At 48.7% G+C, this 14,576-nt stretch overlaps 5 protein-coding genes and 1 non-coding gene across 7 annotated transcripts; 2 read left to right on the plus strand and 4 right to left on the minus strand.

Moving 5' to 3' along the window:
• Nucleotides 1-871: 871 nt before the first annotated feature.
• FVEG_01097 (hypothetical protein) lies at nucleotides 872-5,012 on the minus strand. The gene is made up of 3 exons (XM_018887885.1): nucleotides 2,128-5,012; nucleotides 1,988-2,079; nucleotides 872-1,940 (listed from the first exon to the last, which is right to left on the minus strand). Exons 1-3 carry the CDS (start codon nucleotides 4,846-4,848, stop codon nucleotides 1,349-1,351), a joined length of 3,405 nt encoding a protein of 1,134 aa, XP_018743697.1. The 5' UTR covers nucleotides 4,849-5,012; the 3' UTR covers nucleotides 872-1,348.
• Nucleotides 5,013-5,204: 192 nt separating this feature from the next.
• FVEG_01096 (hypothetical protein) lies at nucleotides 5,205-6,891 on the minus strand. The gene is made up of 2 exons (XM_018887884.1): nucleotides 6,249-6,891; nucleotides 5,205-5,896 (listed from the first exon to the last, which is right to left on the minus strand). The coding sequence occupies exons 1-2, from the start codon at nucleotides 6,840-6,842 to the stop codon at nucleotides 5,294-5,296; spliced, it is 1,197 nt and encodes a 398-aa protein (XP_018743696.1). The 5' UTR covers nucleotides 6,843-6,891; the 3' UTR covers nucleotides 5,205-5,293.
• A 141-nt stretch (nucleotides 6,892-7,032) lies between these two features.
• FVEG_01095 (hypothetical protein) lies at nucleotides 7,033-8,777 on the plus strand. 2 transcript variants are annotated; one of them, XM_018887882.1, is made up of 3 exons: nucleotides 7,033-7,640; nucleotides 7,693-8,319; nucleotides 8,371-8,777. In XM_018887882.1, exons 1-3 carry the CDS (start codon nucleotides 7,151-7,153, stop codon nucleotides 8,475-8,477), a joined length of 1,224 nt encoding a protein of 407 aa, XP_018743694.1. In that variant the 5' UTR covers nucleotides 7,033-7,150; the 3' UTR covers nucleotides 8,478-8,777. The 2 variants fall into 2 exon arrangements, with proteins under 2 accessions (XP_018743694.1, XP_018743695.1); XM_018887883.1 differs by having other exon boundaries at nucleotides 7,693-8,777.
• A 66-nt stretch (nucleotides 8,778-8,843) lies between these two features.
• On the plus strand, nucleotides 8,844-11,916 carry FVEG_14775 (cell cycle checkpoint protein). The gene has a single exon (XM_018903760.1). The coding sequence runs from the start codon at nucleotides 8,958-8,960 to the stop codon at nucleotides 11,532-11,534; it is 2,577 nt and encodes an 858-aa protein (XP_018743693.1). The 5' UTR covers nucleotides 8,844-8,957; the 3' UTR covers nucleotides 11,535-11,916.
• Nucleotides 10,144-14,303, minus strand: FVEG_01091 (bifunctional purine biosynthesis protein ADE17). The gene is made up of 3 exons (XM_018887881.1): nucleotides 13,679-14,303; nucleotides 12,141-13,623; nucleotides 10,144-12,090 (listed from the first exon to the last, which is right to left on the minus strand). Exons 1-3 carry the CDS (start codon nucleotides 13,942-13,944, stop codon nucleotides 11,935-11,937), a joined length of 1,905 nt encoding a protein of 634 aa, XP_018743692.1. The 5' UTR covers nucleotides 13,945-14,303; the 3' UTR covers nucleotides 10,144-11,934.
• Nucleotides 14,304-14,376: 73 nt separating this feature from the next.
• FVEG_14774 lies at nucleotides 14,377-14,476 on the minus strand. The gene has a single exon. It is a non-coding gene; the product is annotated as a tRNA-Leu (tRNA).
• Between the last annotated feature and the right edge of the window lie 100 nt (nucleotides 14,477-14,576).

The following is a 14,576-nucleotide window of genomic DNA, read 5'->3' on the forward strand; positions in this document are numbered from 1 at the left end:
TGTATCTTTCTGCTTGTAACACCCAATTTTCTATGCCTTGCAGAACCTCCATACCAATCAATACCAAGCAAGCAAAGCACAGCCAACGCAGCGGGGTCTCATGACCTCAACATCAACTCACTCAATCTTTTAACAACTTGGAGACAAATTCTTTTCCGAATTCTTAGGCTGGCTGCAGAGTAATTCAGTGGCTGGCAATACTCTACGTACCAACTCTACATTTTGGCACTGGATCCCGGGACAACAGCCGTTCGATCCGTTCAACGTGTGCATATTCAATATTGACGGGACCTCAACAACTAGTTAGGACCCCCTAGACTACTACTACTCGCCTCCGATCAGAGCAGGGAACGTTTTCCATTCTGGAAAAGAAAAACACACAGACATTTCAATACGTAGCATAAAAATCTCGGAGATTTGTACGGGTACCCGGGCTATATCGACTAGCCATCCCCTCCCTCCACAAAATGTGCATTTCACAATTATCGCCAAGTCTTGAAAGCGTCGCTTGGAACTGCGGTGATGCGAATCCTCCTGACGGTTCACCGTACCGCGTACCCATATGTACAGTACATACATGCGTGCATCAGGCATCTTGCGCGTGTTGGCTGGCATTTGCTGTGGGGGGACTCGTCATGAGAACCGACATACCCGCAGGTTGTTTGTGGTTCCCGTAATGGTCGAAAGATTGGGACACAGCTGGACAGTCATGGCATCATTCTTATTATTCCTCTAGTGGTTTGTGCTCCCTCTGAATAATGAGTTATCGAACCCTTGACTCACCATTCTATACCGCTACTTCTCAATCGCTGAGCCTCAATACCGTACCTTTACAGGGATACCTTGCCATGAAGTAACCTTTGCTAACATATGGGCCGGCCGTTGTGTTTTCAACATCAAAGATGTCATTTTCCCATCACTATCTCACTCTGCATCGCTTATTACAGAAGCTGACAAACAGACCCATCGTCTGTCCAAGTTTAAGACTCTTGGTAACCAGGAACACCAAGCTAAGTTCATTTTTGTTGCTGATTTTCCGGGTGGCTGGTCACAAACTTGCAGGAACATTTGATCACCGCTAGTATCCGTAGCTCTGTGCGATACATACTCCATACACCTTAGCTTCTTCCCTTAGCTCCTCTTGACCAGCAACCGAACTCTTCTTCCATGACGCCAACTCCAAACTCTTCCACGTGCATCAACATTTTTTTAAGCTGCCACCTGCAATGTTTACCAACTTCTGACTTGGTTCTGAAACTTAGCTTCCCACTCGCCACACTTCAGTGCGGGGATGTGGCCGTACGTGGCGCAGTTCTGCACATCCAGTAGGTGGGATGGTTCTTCACCTTCAACCGAACCGCACTCTCTTCGATGGCCGCGCGGCGAGATCGCGCGTGTTAGATGACGAGTCTTTGTGTTGACTCTGATCTCGAATGACTGTGGTTGCACCAAATTGTGTCGTTCGTTTCTTCTCATTCGCCATCTCGAGAGACCGCAGCACTCTCCCAACAGACCCTGGAGTCTCGTCCAGTACCAAGCCTTCATCAGGGTGTATAGTTCTCCCAAACCCTCGTCTGAACACGTATTGCGGCGTATCCAGAGGTGACATCTGATCCTCTTTACTAAACTCGCCTTCCGGCAATGGTGTGATCCGGGCATTCTTGACCCATTCGTAGATTGGGCCATCGTCTAGAATGGATTGAACTCGGCGGTGTTCAGCCTGCGTCATATGTTCTTTGCGTTCTAAGATGACCTCGTCTATACTGTTTTTTAGTACTAGAGTCTCGACAAAGACTGGTTTTTGCTGGCTAATCCTTCGCGCACGGCCAATTGCCTGCGCTTCAACTTGAGGGTTCAGGACTGGGCTGATAAAGTAGATCCGAGACGCAACTCTCATATCTAGGCCGAAAGCTGCCTGTGAGATATCCATAAGGAGAACTCTTCGTCCTTGTTAGCCCACAGCGTCAAGAGCGGTTCAGAAGCTCACCTGAAATCATCATTGTGATTGAAAGTGTTGACGTATTGTGATCTTCTCTGTACGGTCAACCCTTTGGCATAGATCAAGTGTTGTACTTGGAGCTGTTTGAAGTTAGTATTGGTTTTGATAACAGGCGCATCCTTTCTTACAACTTCCAGCACAACGGCTAAATACCATGCGATATTATCGTTTTCATAGAAGATGAGTATCTTCTCAGTTTCCTGATACCGGAGAACGCTATCAATCAGGTATGACAATTTGGCTGATACCGTAGATGTGATCTTGACTGTCTCCAACGGCCCAAGTGCACCATCAGCGGTTGCTTCAGCTTCCACCTTCACATTACTAATGCCATGAGCATTAGTGATTCGGTGTTTGTCATCTCCCAGTTTTGTATTACCGGCCAAGGTTTGGGAGCTGTTTTCTGTCTCATCAGATGCGAGCATGCGCATTCTCGTATCGAGACCTTCTTGAATCAATCGGCCATTCAGTAGAGAATTCAGCTCCTCGGGTTTTGATGCTGATTTATAGATGAGTTTCTGAAGTGTCACCAACATGGATGACGAGCTGCATATGTGGTCCCCAGCTTCTTGGTCGAGTGACCAAGATGCGCTGACATTGTGCGGTAAACCGTGGACGCTGAGCGGCATCTCGTGAAATGCATTGCTAAGAGCTTTGACTTTGTTGTTGGAAACAACATGCCCAAACTTGATCGCTTGCTCAAGGAGTTCTCGATCTTGGTCACTAATGGGTACTTTTTTCTCGGCAAGGAAATCTTCGGCGGTTCCGACAGCTGTTTTAATATCTCGCTGAGAATAGAAGGATCCTCCGAAGAAGCTCGCCTGCTTCAAGTTGTGTACAATCTGAAGAAGAGCCTTTCGCTGTTTGTTGTGGAAAAAGTAATCCATATCTGTTCGTTGGGATTGGACCGAGTTGAAGATGATCATCATGGAGAAGATGTTGAGCGACATCTGGTCCTGGTACGAACCCTCCAATACAATGAGCTTCTCGTTGACAGGTGGGAATAGACTATTGACCTCTGCGATTTGGTGCCTGATTATGAGAGAGTTGAGAGTTGCTCTCAAGCAGTCCCAGCGGCCTCCACTGTTCTTTTTGTGTTTCGGAAGTAGCAAGTAGGTAGCCCAGTCCGCCATAGTGTCACCAACGTCCAGAATCGTGTTCGCCCATGGTCGTGCTCTCAGATAGAGCGCTGCCATAATGCCAATCCTTTCCAGATCCCTTCTCTCCATTTCTAGAATAGAGTTTCTGGATGTGTTACTAGTCATCACTGAGCCACCCTCTTCAGGTTGTGCTACAGATTGCGGCGTTTTTGCTTGTATGTCGACTCCATACAAACCTTGAGATGGAGTTCCTGTCACAATCCATCGCGCAGAGAAATGCAAGGCATCCAGGACGATAAGTAGATTGCTCTTACTACTCATCTTAGAATGCCCAAGCTTGTGTCCTTCATCGACAATGCATCGCTTGAAATGAACCTTGGACAGTGAAGATTGTTCAACTCCGCCCTCTTGTCGAAGTAGATTCTCCAACCTTGTCTGAGTGAAGAGGATGAGGTCGAACTTCAGCAAGTCTTCTGCTTTCGGTAGTGGCTGATCTCGCGTCACAACTAGAACCTTCAGGCCTTCGGTATGCTTGCTGATCTCCTGCTTCCACTGCATCAATAAGTTAGGGGGTACCACCACAATACTCCCATTACTAAGGTAGAGCCGCGTCTTTGTTGACTGAATTCCGGTGCAGAATCTCGTAACCCGTCGCTTATCAGAAGACTGGATAGAATAGTACCCCGGGTTTCTTTCTAGGGCTGCAATGCATCTCTCATAGTCGTCCCCTAACCTGGTCTTAAAAATGTCGAAATAGGGGCGCCAGGGGACTGCATTCCTTGTGGCACAAGACGCAGCCATTTCAGCCAAAGGAGCCAGGTGTTTCCTGATTGGGGCTTTCTCAGCACAAACATACTCAGGTGGTTGAGTAGGCAGTCCTTTTGTTGCAAGAATGAGCGCGAGACAGATAATAGTCTTTCCAGCGCCCATCTCTTCGGCGAGGATGCCACCAGAGACCCCATCGTAGTGCCGTGGCTCCCTGAGCACTGTGCCAGCCACAGTGTCAATGTACCACGATCCTCCTTCTTGGTCTTTGACGTGGAGTAGACGCGGGTCAAGCACTTGCTCAGGCTGGACCTCTTTTTGCAGCATCATGGCCGATGACCTCCGCTGATACGGATACAGCTCCGATTTCAGTCCTGGAACTTGGCCGTCCAAGATATCGCACATAGCAGACTTTGAGTAAGTCTCCTCGACGATGTTGATTCTGGGCGTAGGCGATGGAATTTTGTTGAAAAGCTGCAACAGAGACATGCCTTCGTTTAGATGTTCATTCTGGACAACAACTTCGTGGAGTAGTGGCTTGTCCAACCATATTGCGTTTGAATTTCCAGCCCAGGCTTCTTGTGAGTAGTTTAATTGTCCAAGGACATCATTTCTTGCCTTCAATAGAGACTGGTTAGAGCGGTCCACCGTGCTACGGAGGACATCATCGGGCAGCAGATAGACCCTAAGGAAACCATAATCGGAATCGTTGTTCTGAATGCTGAATTGAAGTTTTGCCCAGGACGCCCGTGAAAGTTTGATACATGATCGTAGTGTCCCTATACAAGTTAAAGCAATTTCCAGGTCGTCTGGGAGGAAGGGCTCGTCATCCTCTGCATTTGTTTCGTATGCGTCTTTCGATAACGAGCTAAAGGTTCTCCATTCTCGAAGTTCATCCGAAAACCATTTTGAAGCTAGTTTGATTTCCGTTCTCTTGATTGGTATACACCCAGCGGGTATGAAATCTGTTCCTTTTGGTGACATGGTGATCTGAGTAAGGCTGCCACAAGGAATGAGCTGACGCTAATTCGAGAAGGGCGAGCGTCAATTCTCATCATAAAACGAACTGAGTAGTGGCAAGCCCATGTACTCGTTAGGTTCCAGCGAAAATCTGATATAAGGTCTCACTTGGTTTTGACCCATGCGAGGGGGAGGTTTGGCTACAGGAAGAGAACATAGGTGGCTGCCTGCAGGATGGGAGAAAGCCACAGTATAGGCATCTTTGTCGCACATTGCTCTCCGCCATTTCGTGGTGGCTCTTACAGTTTTCGCACACTGTAGAGGAGTAATCACCAACGCCTGGTGACAGGGCTCAATGAAAACTGCCAATCGACCAAAAACCTAGATAACAGATGGGTTTCAAAAGCTTTATTCTAATAAACCATGAGATGTAGCACTCAAAGTCAAGATATTTTGATTATCTATCTTATCATGAAGATGCAGGTTCCCATCTCTCAAGCAGTCCTACTTGCCACTCCTTGAAAGTCCTTTCTTGAACGGGTAGTAATTCACTGCTCCGTAACAAGCAATCATCTGCAGCTTTGATGGCTTCTTCGGGCAAGCTTATTTCCTGGACATCTGAGGTCATGGACGTGAGAAGCTTCTCACTCTCTAAAGGATCGATATGCTTGTAGAGTATCTTCATCGCCGTCTTGCGATCAGCGGTAGAGGACGCTGTGTATACGACATGAGGGTTCAGCACCCAGAGATGAAGGTTCTTATGAGAAACTACTTCGGATTTTGCAACCCCAGAAGTATGCGGCGTGATAATAGACTTGGATGACCCTGACCTCGAAATCGTAGCCAGCAGAGTTGCTGCAAGACACTCAGAACTGCTTGGGCTATGATCTGTGGTCTTGGTTTGGCAAGTAATTTTCCATTTGAATAGTGTGACAGACAATGCCGCGATATTGTACAGGCCTACTTCTGTCGTGCATTCCCGGCAAAATATGTGTAAAAACTTCTTGCTCTCGTCGTCGTTGAGCGCCAGCGAAGATAGATCGAACCCAGCATCCGGTGTTGAGGAAGAATACTAGAGTGTGTAAGTAAACCGCCAATGAGTTGAAACTTGATGCAACTTCTTGAGCAATATGCCTCTCGGTAATCTCTAAACACCCATGTCTATGGGAGGTTAGATGAAAAAGAGAGGCCGCGTCTTCAGATTACCTTAGGATCCCGTTCTGTAAAGAAGGGTTCCAGAAAGCTGGCTGCCCATTGGAGTGGGGACGACAAGTGCATTCATATTGGGGAGTTGTATCGATGGCCAAATCACTGAAAGGTTTGGGATACCGACATGGACATCTTCTTTCTCCCCGTAGATTGATTGCTTGAGCTTTGGCCAAGCGTAGTCAAGGACAAATCGGTGTTGCGGGATTGATACTTACTTGCAGGCCTCGGCAGTCGGACTCCGAGAACAGGAATGATGTCAAGTCGACAAAGCCAACTCCCTGTTGGGCGGATATAGCATGATTGGCACCATAGCCTTTGGTGGCCAAAGACTCAGAATCCTGATGGTCGTGGTCATGAGGTTTATGGCAATGCCAAAATTCCATCATTTCAGCCCAGTTCTCACTCGGCAAGTCTTTCCATGTATTGATGATACTTTGGGTGACGAACTCGCTCCCACAGCTGCGGCAGGCTACCGATGATCCAGTTGTGATATCGACTGATGTCCATGGCACCGCTTGGCTTTCCAGAGAGAAACGAGAGGGCCTCGCTTCTGTTGGTGAGACTGCAAGCCTCCATGACAGACTTGAGCGACCAATCTGGGCTACAGGTAATGAGCCTATGGCAGATGTTTGTGCCGGCAAAGTGACGTGCTCTGTGTGGCCGCGGTGTGTCACGCTGAGTCGCCGGCCATCCGGCGAGATTTCTGCTTTTGTGGAAGAGTCGACTGATGTTAATATCGACACGGCAACAGAGATTTGTCTGAGGTTTGACAGAAGTTCTGCATATATCGTGGAAGACTGAGACGTCATCCTCAAGAAATCTTTTTGAACTGAGTGACTTGCTTGGTTTAAAGATTCGGGACCGAGACGCGCGACTTGAAGATTGATAATGGTGTGGTCCGTGCACGCGTCATTGGGGAACCTCTGCCTCTGTGTTACAGTCCATGTCACCCCTGCCCCAAAAGAAAAGGTTTGCCCCGCTATGATTTATTAGTGCCCGCTGGAAGCCCCAACGGAAGATTGATTTCATTGTTCGATTCAACGTCATGTGCCTTTGACAATCTCTCATCATAACAACCTGAATTCAGTCAAGTATCTTCCCATCTTGCGGTCCTATAATGTCCGGGATTCTTGCTCAAGTTCCTGTAGTTAACAAACTACTGGGACTTGATGTTAACCGCCAAGCCATCAACATCCCCTCGGTTGAGATTCATCACATTGAGACAGACCCGAGCAAACGGGCACGATGTCTAAAGCACCTCTTGAAAGCAAATCATGCTAACTACTCGATCGTCTACAACAACCTTCAATACGATAATCACAATGCTCATATCCTCAGCTCAGCATACCTCTTGGGGGCAAGTGTTCCTCAACTAAATGACATCTACGACAGAGAAATACGCGAGCTGGAGGCATGGGTACCGTCGCCCGCTGAGATTGGAGAGGATGATTGGCAAGAGCTTCGGGGCGATGCAAGGTACCAGCGGGCTTTTGTGGACTTCTTTGAAGACAAGCTCGTTATGCGATTTAATTATGACTGGCACCAAGAAATGGAGCATTATCTGTTCACTGGTGATGAGCCTCTCATCAATGGTCTGATCGGCGGTCGTATGTCTACAAATCTTACATGAATAAAACATGCCGTTGCTAACACTCACAGTCGGACACCCGCTGATCCATCTAGGCTATGCCTTCGAGATGGATTGTAAGGAACTTGCCATGGAAGCCCTCGGACTTGCTTGTGTCCAGCATGACTTTCTCCATAAGTACCTCGACAACAAGTCGTACACCAGAAAGGCCCCTTTTACCTCAGCCTCCCCAATGGACCTTCTCACCAAACTATCGAAGGACGATAGATTTGATGACGTCAGATCCGGCCTGTACGACCTGGAAGAGCTCTTCAGCTCACATGAGGACATCATCTTGGAGTACTGGAACGCATGGGAAATCACAGATCCTGTGAAGCAGTTCGAACTGTCCCAAGAAGCCGCAGCTGCTTTGCTAGTAGCCACAGTCAAGCCAGGCACCCATGCATTCAACTTCATGCTCGTGCATATACTAACAACCAGCCATGCCGTCCGAGTTCTTCTCCCCTTCATTCCCGAAAAATATCATATTCCTCTTGTCCGGCAATGGTGGCTTCTGGCCTTGGGCATTTTTATCGTGAAACGACGGCCACTCCCAGATCCGGATAACATGGACAACGACCCCAAACAACGAGGCTGGAAGTACGTCGAGGACAAGGCAGTGAACTCTGACTGGGCTACAGATGCTCATTACGTCAAAGGTACGACCATTTCTCCAGTTGCTACCTCCCCGTCCACTAATCTTGTGTAAGCAATCCGGGTGTTGAAGGAGGCTTCAAAGACATGGGGTGACGTTCACGATCGATACCTTCTGGCAGCCCTGACTTTCGTCGACAATTTCAAAGGGTGGACATACTAAGATGGGAAGCGTGTAGTATAAGGATATGAGTTAGGTGGGATGAGAGTTTGAGAAACTGAAGCAACAGCGCACCCTGGATACGGATCAGTTGTATACTTTTTTGTAAAATCAACACCAAATTGATAGCATTGCGAAATGACCACCCACTGTGGCCCAATGTGGAAACGGACTTATGAAATTGTCCCATCAAGAACACGCTGTGGCTTGTGATTCATCTCTTGTAACACATCCTCGATTTGGGAGTCTAGGTGTTTAAGCAGGGGTTAAATGTCAATGCACTGTAATGTGCTTCGGTGGGTCATACACTGTACATATTGTGGGTCTCAGTTCACGATAACGCTCCATCAAAGCTATCAGATAGTAAACAGCATCATCACCATCTCCCCACGGCATGCGAAAAGCTCTGACAAGCACGGTACAATTCGATCGCTTACCCTTTCAGAACGTTATGCTGTTGCTGCAAATGCACTCTCTGCGCTGATGGCTCCGCCCGCGAAGCGCCGCCGGCGGAATGTCGTTGACGCTTCAGACGATGAAGACGAATCGCCTCGTGCAAACACCCTGTCCAAGTTTTTGATTACTTCACCAAGCTCCTCTACCAAAAGCCGCGTCGCTACAGCTTCCCCGAGCCCGACAAAACCTAAAATCGTCGATAGCAAGCCAACCAAGAATGCTTCACTCCGGCTACCTCGTCGAGCGCAAGCGAAGAGCAATAGCACGAGTCCAAGCGCGAAGCGTACCAAGGATGTTGGCAAAGCAGCAGATACTGGAAGAACAGCTGATTTGAAGACGCTCTTTTCGAACCAGGCACAAAGGGCTGCGCGGTCGAGTGCTGGAGATACGCAATCCATCCCTCTCGAAGATATTATCAGTGATCCTATCTCAGAGGATGATGAGATCTCGGAACTTAAGGCAAGCTCCGCAAGCTTAGTTGGACAACATGCGAAAAAGAGACTACGAAATGACTCGCAATCGTCGTTGTCTAGTGTACCCAGCGCCAGCCAAAAGTTCATCAAACCACCTAAGCCAGTACCTATAGCTAGGCCAAACGACGATGCACGCCCTTGGTCAGAACGATTTGGACCTCGAAATCTGGAGGAGTTAGCAGTTCATAAGAAAAAAGTCTCTGATGTGAGGAGGTGGTTGGAGGATGTAACAGCCGGACGCATGCGCCAGCGTCTGCTAATTCTCAAAGGTGCTGCTGGGTCCGGGAAGACAACAACCCTGCGACTGCTGGCAAACGACATGGGTAGTGAGCTTCTTGAATGGCGAAATCCTGCGGGAAGCTCTGGGCTGGGTTTCGTTTCAGCATCTGCGCAGTTCCAAGAGTTTCTTGGTCGTGGTGGTAAGTTTGGAGCATTAGAGACCGATGCTACAATGTCATCGACCCAGAACAGCTCTCAGATCAACCGAAAAAATGATCCGAAACGAGTTATTCTCATCGAGGAGTTTCCTAACACATTTTCAAGATCTTCAACGGCTTTAACATCCTTCCGGAGCACCGTTTTACAGTACCTTGCCAATAGCACACCCTCTTTATCCATGCTTGCGAAGCCTTCACAGCATGAGCCCATAACACCGGTGGTCATGGTCATTTCAGAAACTCATCTGACTACGACCTCTGCATCAGCGGACAGTTTTACTGCACATCGACTTTTGGGGCCGGAAATCCTACAACATCCAGGGGTTGGTATGATTGAGTTCAATGCCATTGCCCCCTCATTACTCCTAAAGGCACTGGAACTCGTTGTCCAGAAAGAGGCCAGAAAATCTGGTCGCAGGAAAACACCAGGACCTCAAGTTCTAAAACGCCTTGGTGAAATTGGAGACATCAGAAACGCCGTATCATCTCTCGAGTTCCTGTGTCTGAAAGGTGACCAGCAAGGAGACTGGGGCAACAAGGTCGTGCTCACAAAGCTGACCAAAGGCGCGAAAGATGCTATCAAACTCACACAAGGCGAAGAGGAGAGTCTGGAACAAGTATCTCAACGTGAAGCGAGTCTAGGCATCTTCCATGCTGTTGGAAAGGTTGTCTACAACAAACGAGATGAGCTTCCTCCGCCAGGAGGTAACGATATCGAGAATCTCCCAACTTTTCTTTCGCATTTCTCGAGACCGAAACGCTCACAAGTGTCTGTTGATACGCTCATCGATGAAACGGGCACAGATACACATACTTTTGTTTCGGCATTACATGAAAACTACGTTCTATCCTGTGAGAGCACAGATCCTATGGACTTGTCAACACCAATGGACTACGTTAATGACTGTATCGAATATCTGTCACAAGCAGATCTCCTCTCACCATCAAGAGATATCTTCTTCGGCGGCAGAGTTGGCTTTTCAGGTCCAGATTCTGGCAGCCATGTGCTCCGGCAGGACGAAATAACTTTCCAGGTAGCTGTCAGGGGCATGTTGTTCTCACTTCCTAACCCTGTTAAGCGCAAATCATCAGTCATGTCCAAGGGCAGCGACGCCTTCAAGATGTTCTACCCCACGAGTCTGAAACTCTGGCGTGCCAAGGAAGAGTTAGAAGCGTTTGTGGATATGTGGTCTACAAAACTACTTAAAGGCGACGATGGAGCAACGAAAAATCTGACCGATGGGGCCACAGCGTTTCGTCGTCCTCAGCAATCGTCTGGCGAGACTTCCTGGATGCAACGTAAGCAGCTAAATCGTCAAGCGATAGTGAAGCAGCAGCAGCAGCAGCAGCAAGAAGACGATCCTGAGAGTGCGCCGCTTCTCTCGCTTGGCAGCGCAGCCCGGCGTGAGATGCTCCTTGAGCGTCTCCCATATATGGCGCACATAGCTCGTGCTCGAAAAACACCAAGCTTCCGTTTGCGCGAACTTGAGAAGGTGGTTGCCTTCAAAGGTATTAATGCTGCCGATGAAGAGTCTGATGCAGATGACGACATGCAGCCGGGAGAGGCTTGGGCAACAGATAAGCCATCAGAAGAAATAAGTCCCCGGAAGAGAAGTGCAGGTATAAAGGAAGGAAATGTTTCGGGCCTTCTCGCTCAGAAATTGGTGCTGAGCGATGATGATATTGAGGATTAATGGCATAAATGGTTAATGCCGAATGGGTGCATGGAAACAACGCGATTTGAGGTTCATTTGGTTTTTATTTGCGCTTGGTGTCAAGATCATGACAACAATGAAACGGAGCAAAGGGGATAGATAATCTGGGCTGGGTTCACGGTCTCGCGTCAACCGACTTTTGAGCGAGAGGGGAGAAATGTATAGGGACGGGAAGCTTTTACAAATGGTTCAAATCATCATCATCACGTTGAAGTGAGCGTCTGGGCGCGGCGTTAAGTCTATCATGTATACAATATCGCAATCGTACAGATCACAATCTCTGGGAATCCTTCTTTTCCAGGCCAAAACTTTCAGGCCTTTTTTACTTTTCCAATTCCATTTCCATATCAAATTGCAAAAAAATCCGATGAGGTATCGCTTAGTGGTGGAACAGACGAATGTTCTGCTCAACAAAGGTAATGCCCAGCTTCTCAGCGGTATCGAATACGGCGGCATCGTTTTGGCTACCACCAGGGGCGGCAACATACTTGGCCCCTGACTGAGCAACGCGGAAGACGTTGTCAATGAAGGGGAACTATCATGCATGTTAGTAGAATTCAATCGGCTGATATATATACTACTTACGAAAGCGTCGCTGGAAACGCAAACATCCTTAAGCTGCTTCATCCAAGCCTCACGTTCCTCATGGGTGAAGGCAGCTGGGACCTCCTCGAAGACACCCTCAAACGCTTCGCGCTCAGGACCGTCCTTGGGGAGCTGGCCACTGACGAGCAGGTCGATGGCGTTACTCTTGTCAGGTCGCTTGGTACCCTTCTTCCACTTGATACCGAGAACACGCTCATGGAATCGCATCCACCAGTTGTCGGCCTTGTCACCGGCGAGTCGAGTGCAATGAATTCGGGACTGTTGGCCAGCACCGAGACCAACAACCTGGCCATTGTATGCGTAGCACACGGAGTTGCTTTGAGTGTACTTAAGAGTAATGGTGGCAATGGTCAGATCGCGAGCGGCGCTCTCTGGTAGAGAAGCAGTGTCCTTCGGGGTGATAATTGTGGTGAAGTGCTTGGGGGTGATCTCGACATCGTTGCGGTGCTGCTGGAGGTTAATGCCGTAGACGGTGCGGGTCTCGGTAGCAGGGGGGTTGTATTCTGGATCGATTTGAAGAACAAGATATCGGCCACCCTTCTTCTTCTTGAGGATCTCAAGAGCGGCATCATCGTAGCCAGGAGCAATAACACCATCGGAGACCTCCTTAGAGATGATGCGGGCAGTAGGAACGTCAACAACATCGCTGAGGGCGATCATATCGCCAAAGCTGCTCATGCGATCGGCTCCTCGAGCACGAGCATAGGCCTGGGCGAGGCTGGACTCATCAATACCCTCGATGTCGTGGACAAAGTAAACCTTCTTCTCGTCCTCGGTAAGAGGCAGACCGATGGCAGCACCAGCGGGAGAGACGTGCTTGAAGCTGGCAGCAGCAGGCTTGCCAAGAGCCTTCTTGAGCTCCTTGACCAGAGGCCAGGCATTTAGGGAGTCGAGGAGGTTGATATAGCCGGGTGAGCCACACAGAACCTTGAAGGGCAGGTTACCCTCGGAAACATAGGCGGCGGCAGGCTTTTGGTGAGGGTTGGCGCCATATCGAAGGGCAGTGTATTGTTCGCCGTTGCCGGCGTACTCCTTGCGGAAGAACTGAGAGATAGCAGCATCGTAGTCGGCAGTATGCTCGAAAGCCTTGAGAGCATAGCGGTTACGGCTGGCCTCAGTGATCTCGCCCTTCTCGAGCTCCGTGAGGAAACCAGCGTAGTCGTTAGGGTCACTGAGGATAGTGACGCGCTTGTGGTTCTTGGCGGCAGCACGGATAAGAGTAACACCACCTATGTCAATCTCCTCAACGGCCTCAGGGATGCTGACGTTGATCTTGGCGACGGTATCCTTGAAGGGGTAGAGGTTGCAGATGACATAATCGACCTTGTTGATGTTCTGCTCGGCGAGGTCCTTCTCGTCGGAAGCGAGATCACGGGCCAGGATACCTGCATGGACGGCAGGGTGAAGCGTCTTGACACGACCAGCAAGCATCTCGGGGGCCTTGGTGATGGCAGAGACGTCCCTGTGGAAGTCGTTTAGCTCTATCATCTAGCAATCGAGCGCTTGCATTGACTCACTCGACAGGGAATCCAGACTCTCGGATCATCTTGGAGGTGCCTCCAGAAGCGAGAATTCGAACATTCTGCTGGACGAGGCCCTTAGCCAGGTCCAGAAGACCGGTCTTGTCATAGACTGAGACGATGGCGATCTTCTGCTGGGAGGACATCTTGGAAGCTAGAAAGGAGAACCTTTTGGGAGAGAAAACGGGGGAAAGACGAAAGACAGAAGAGGACGACGAAGAAGAAAAATAAGAAAAGACGTAAGTGGGAAGAGGGCGTCTCATTCAGGTTTGGATTGGGCTCTCGGGCGAGTAAGGAAAGGCCAAAAGGAAAAAAGTTTGGCGGGGTAGTAGCGATTGCGGAAGAGCAATGGAGGGGGCGGGGCAGTTGCAGAAAAAACAGCAACAAGCGTGAACCGTGTTGCTCTGTTGCAATTATAAATATTTTGCAGGGGAATCAGCCTTAAATACTTGGTCAAAGCTTGAGATGTGAAGAACGATTGCGGAGGTTGAAGGTCGTCCGTACTGGAATTAGTTGGAGGGATGCGAGCTCTTTTATCAGTAAATGAGAATACCTTACTATATGGTAGGAAACCTGACGGGATTGGAGCTCAAGCTTTTTTGCGATGATGTCGTGGGAACACTCCGTCATCGCACGAGTCGCAAAAAAGAACTTGGCTCACTTGATGAATGCTCAGGGGAAACAAAAAGAATGACTGATGAGACTGGGACTCGAACCCAGGAGGATTGCTCCACCAGGAAATTGGTGTTAAGGTTGACCTTAACCTGGCGCCATAACCAACTCGGCCATCTCACCGATGCTATATTATTTAAAGACTGAACGTTGATATAGTAAAACATATACTTATTTTTACCATTATATCTTTCACTTTTATCTGTTTACTAATAAATATTAT

This window comes from Fusarium verticillioides, chromosome 1 (genome assembly GCF_000149555.1).
Source record: "Fusarium verticillioides 7600 chromosome 1, whole genome shotgun sequence".
NCBI classification, from domain to species: Eukaryota; Fungi; Ascomycota; class Sordariomycetes; order Hypocreales; family Nectriaceae; genus Fusarium; species Fusarium verticillioides.

Excerpts from the sequence above, each read along its gene's own strand:
- FVEG_01095 (XM_018887882.1), top strand. The coding sequence starts at position 7,151 with ATGTCCGGGATTCTTGCTCAAGTTCCTGTAGTTAACAAACTACTGGGA. Across the intron at positions 7,641-7,692 it reads CAATGGTCTGATCGGCGGTC|TCGGACACCCGCTGATCCAT; the intron begins GTATGTCTACAA and ends TAACACTCACAG. Across the intron at positions 8,320-8,370 it reads AGATGCTCATTACGTCAAAG|CAATCCGGGTGTTGAAGGAG; the intron begins GTACGACCATTT and ends ATCTTGTGTAAG.
- FVEG_14775 (XM_018903760.1), top strand. The coding sequence starts at position 8,958 with ATGGCTCCGCCCGCGAAGCGCCGCCGGCGGAATGTCGTTGACGCTTCA.
- FVEG_01097 (XM_018887885.1), bottom strand. The coding sequence starts at position 4,848 with ATGTCACCAAAAGGAACAGATTTCATACCCGCTGGGTGTATACCAATC. Across the intron at positions 2,080-2,127 it reads TAGCCGTTGTGCTGGAAGTT|CTCCAAGTACAACACTTGAT; the intron begins GTAAGAAAGGAT and ends AACTTCAAACAG. Across the intron at positions 1,941-1,987 it reads AATCACAATGATGATTTCAG|AGTTCTCCTTATGGATATCT; the intron begins GTGAGCTTCTGA and ends ACAAGGACGAAG.
- FVEG_01091 (XM_018887881.1), bottom strand. The coding sequence starts at position 13,944 with ATGAGACGCCCTCTTCCCACTTACGTCTTTTCTTATTTTTCTTCTTCG. Across the intron at positions 13,624-13,678 it reads GAGTCTGGATTCCCTGTCGA|GGACGTCTCTGCCATCACCA; the intron begins GTGAGTCAATGC and ends CGACTTCCACAG. Across the intron at positions 12,091-12,140 it reads GCGTTTCCAGCGACGCTTTC|TTCCCCTTCATTGACAACGT; the intron begins GTAAGTAGTATA and ends CATGCATGATAG.
- FVEG_01096 (XM_018887884.1), bottom strand. The coding sequence starts at position 6,842 with ATGACGTCTCAGTCTTCCACGATATATGCAGAACTTCTGTCAAACCTC. Across the intron at positions 5,897-6,248 it reads CCGACTGCCGAGGCCTGCAA|TATTCTTCCTCAACACCGGA; the intron begins GTAAGTATCAAT and ends TACACACTCTAG.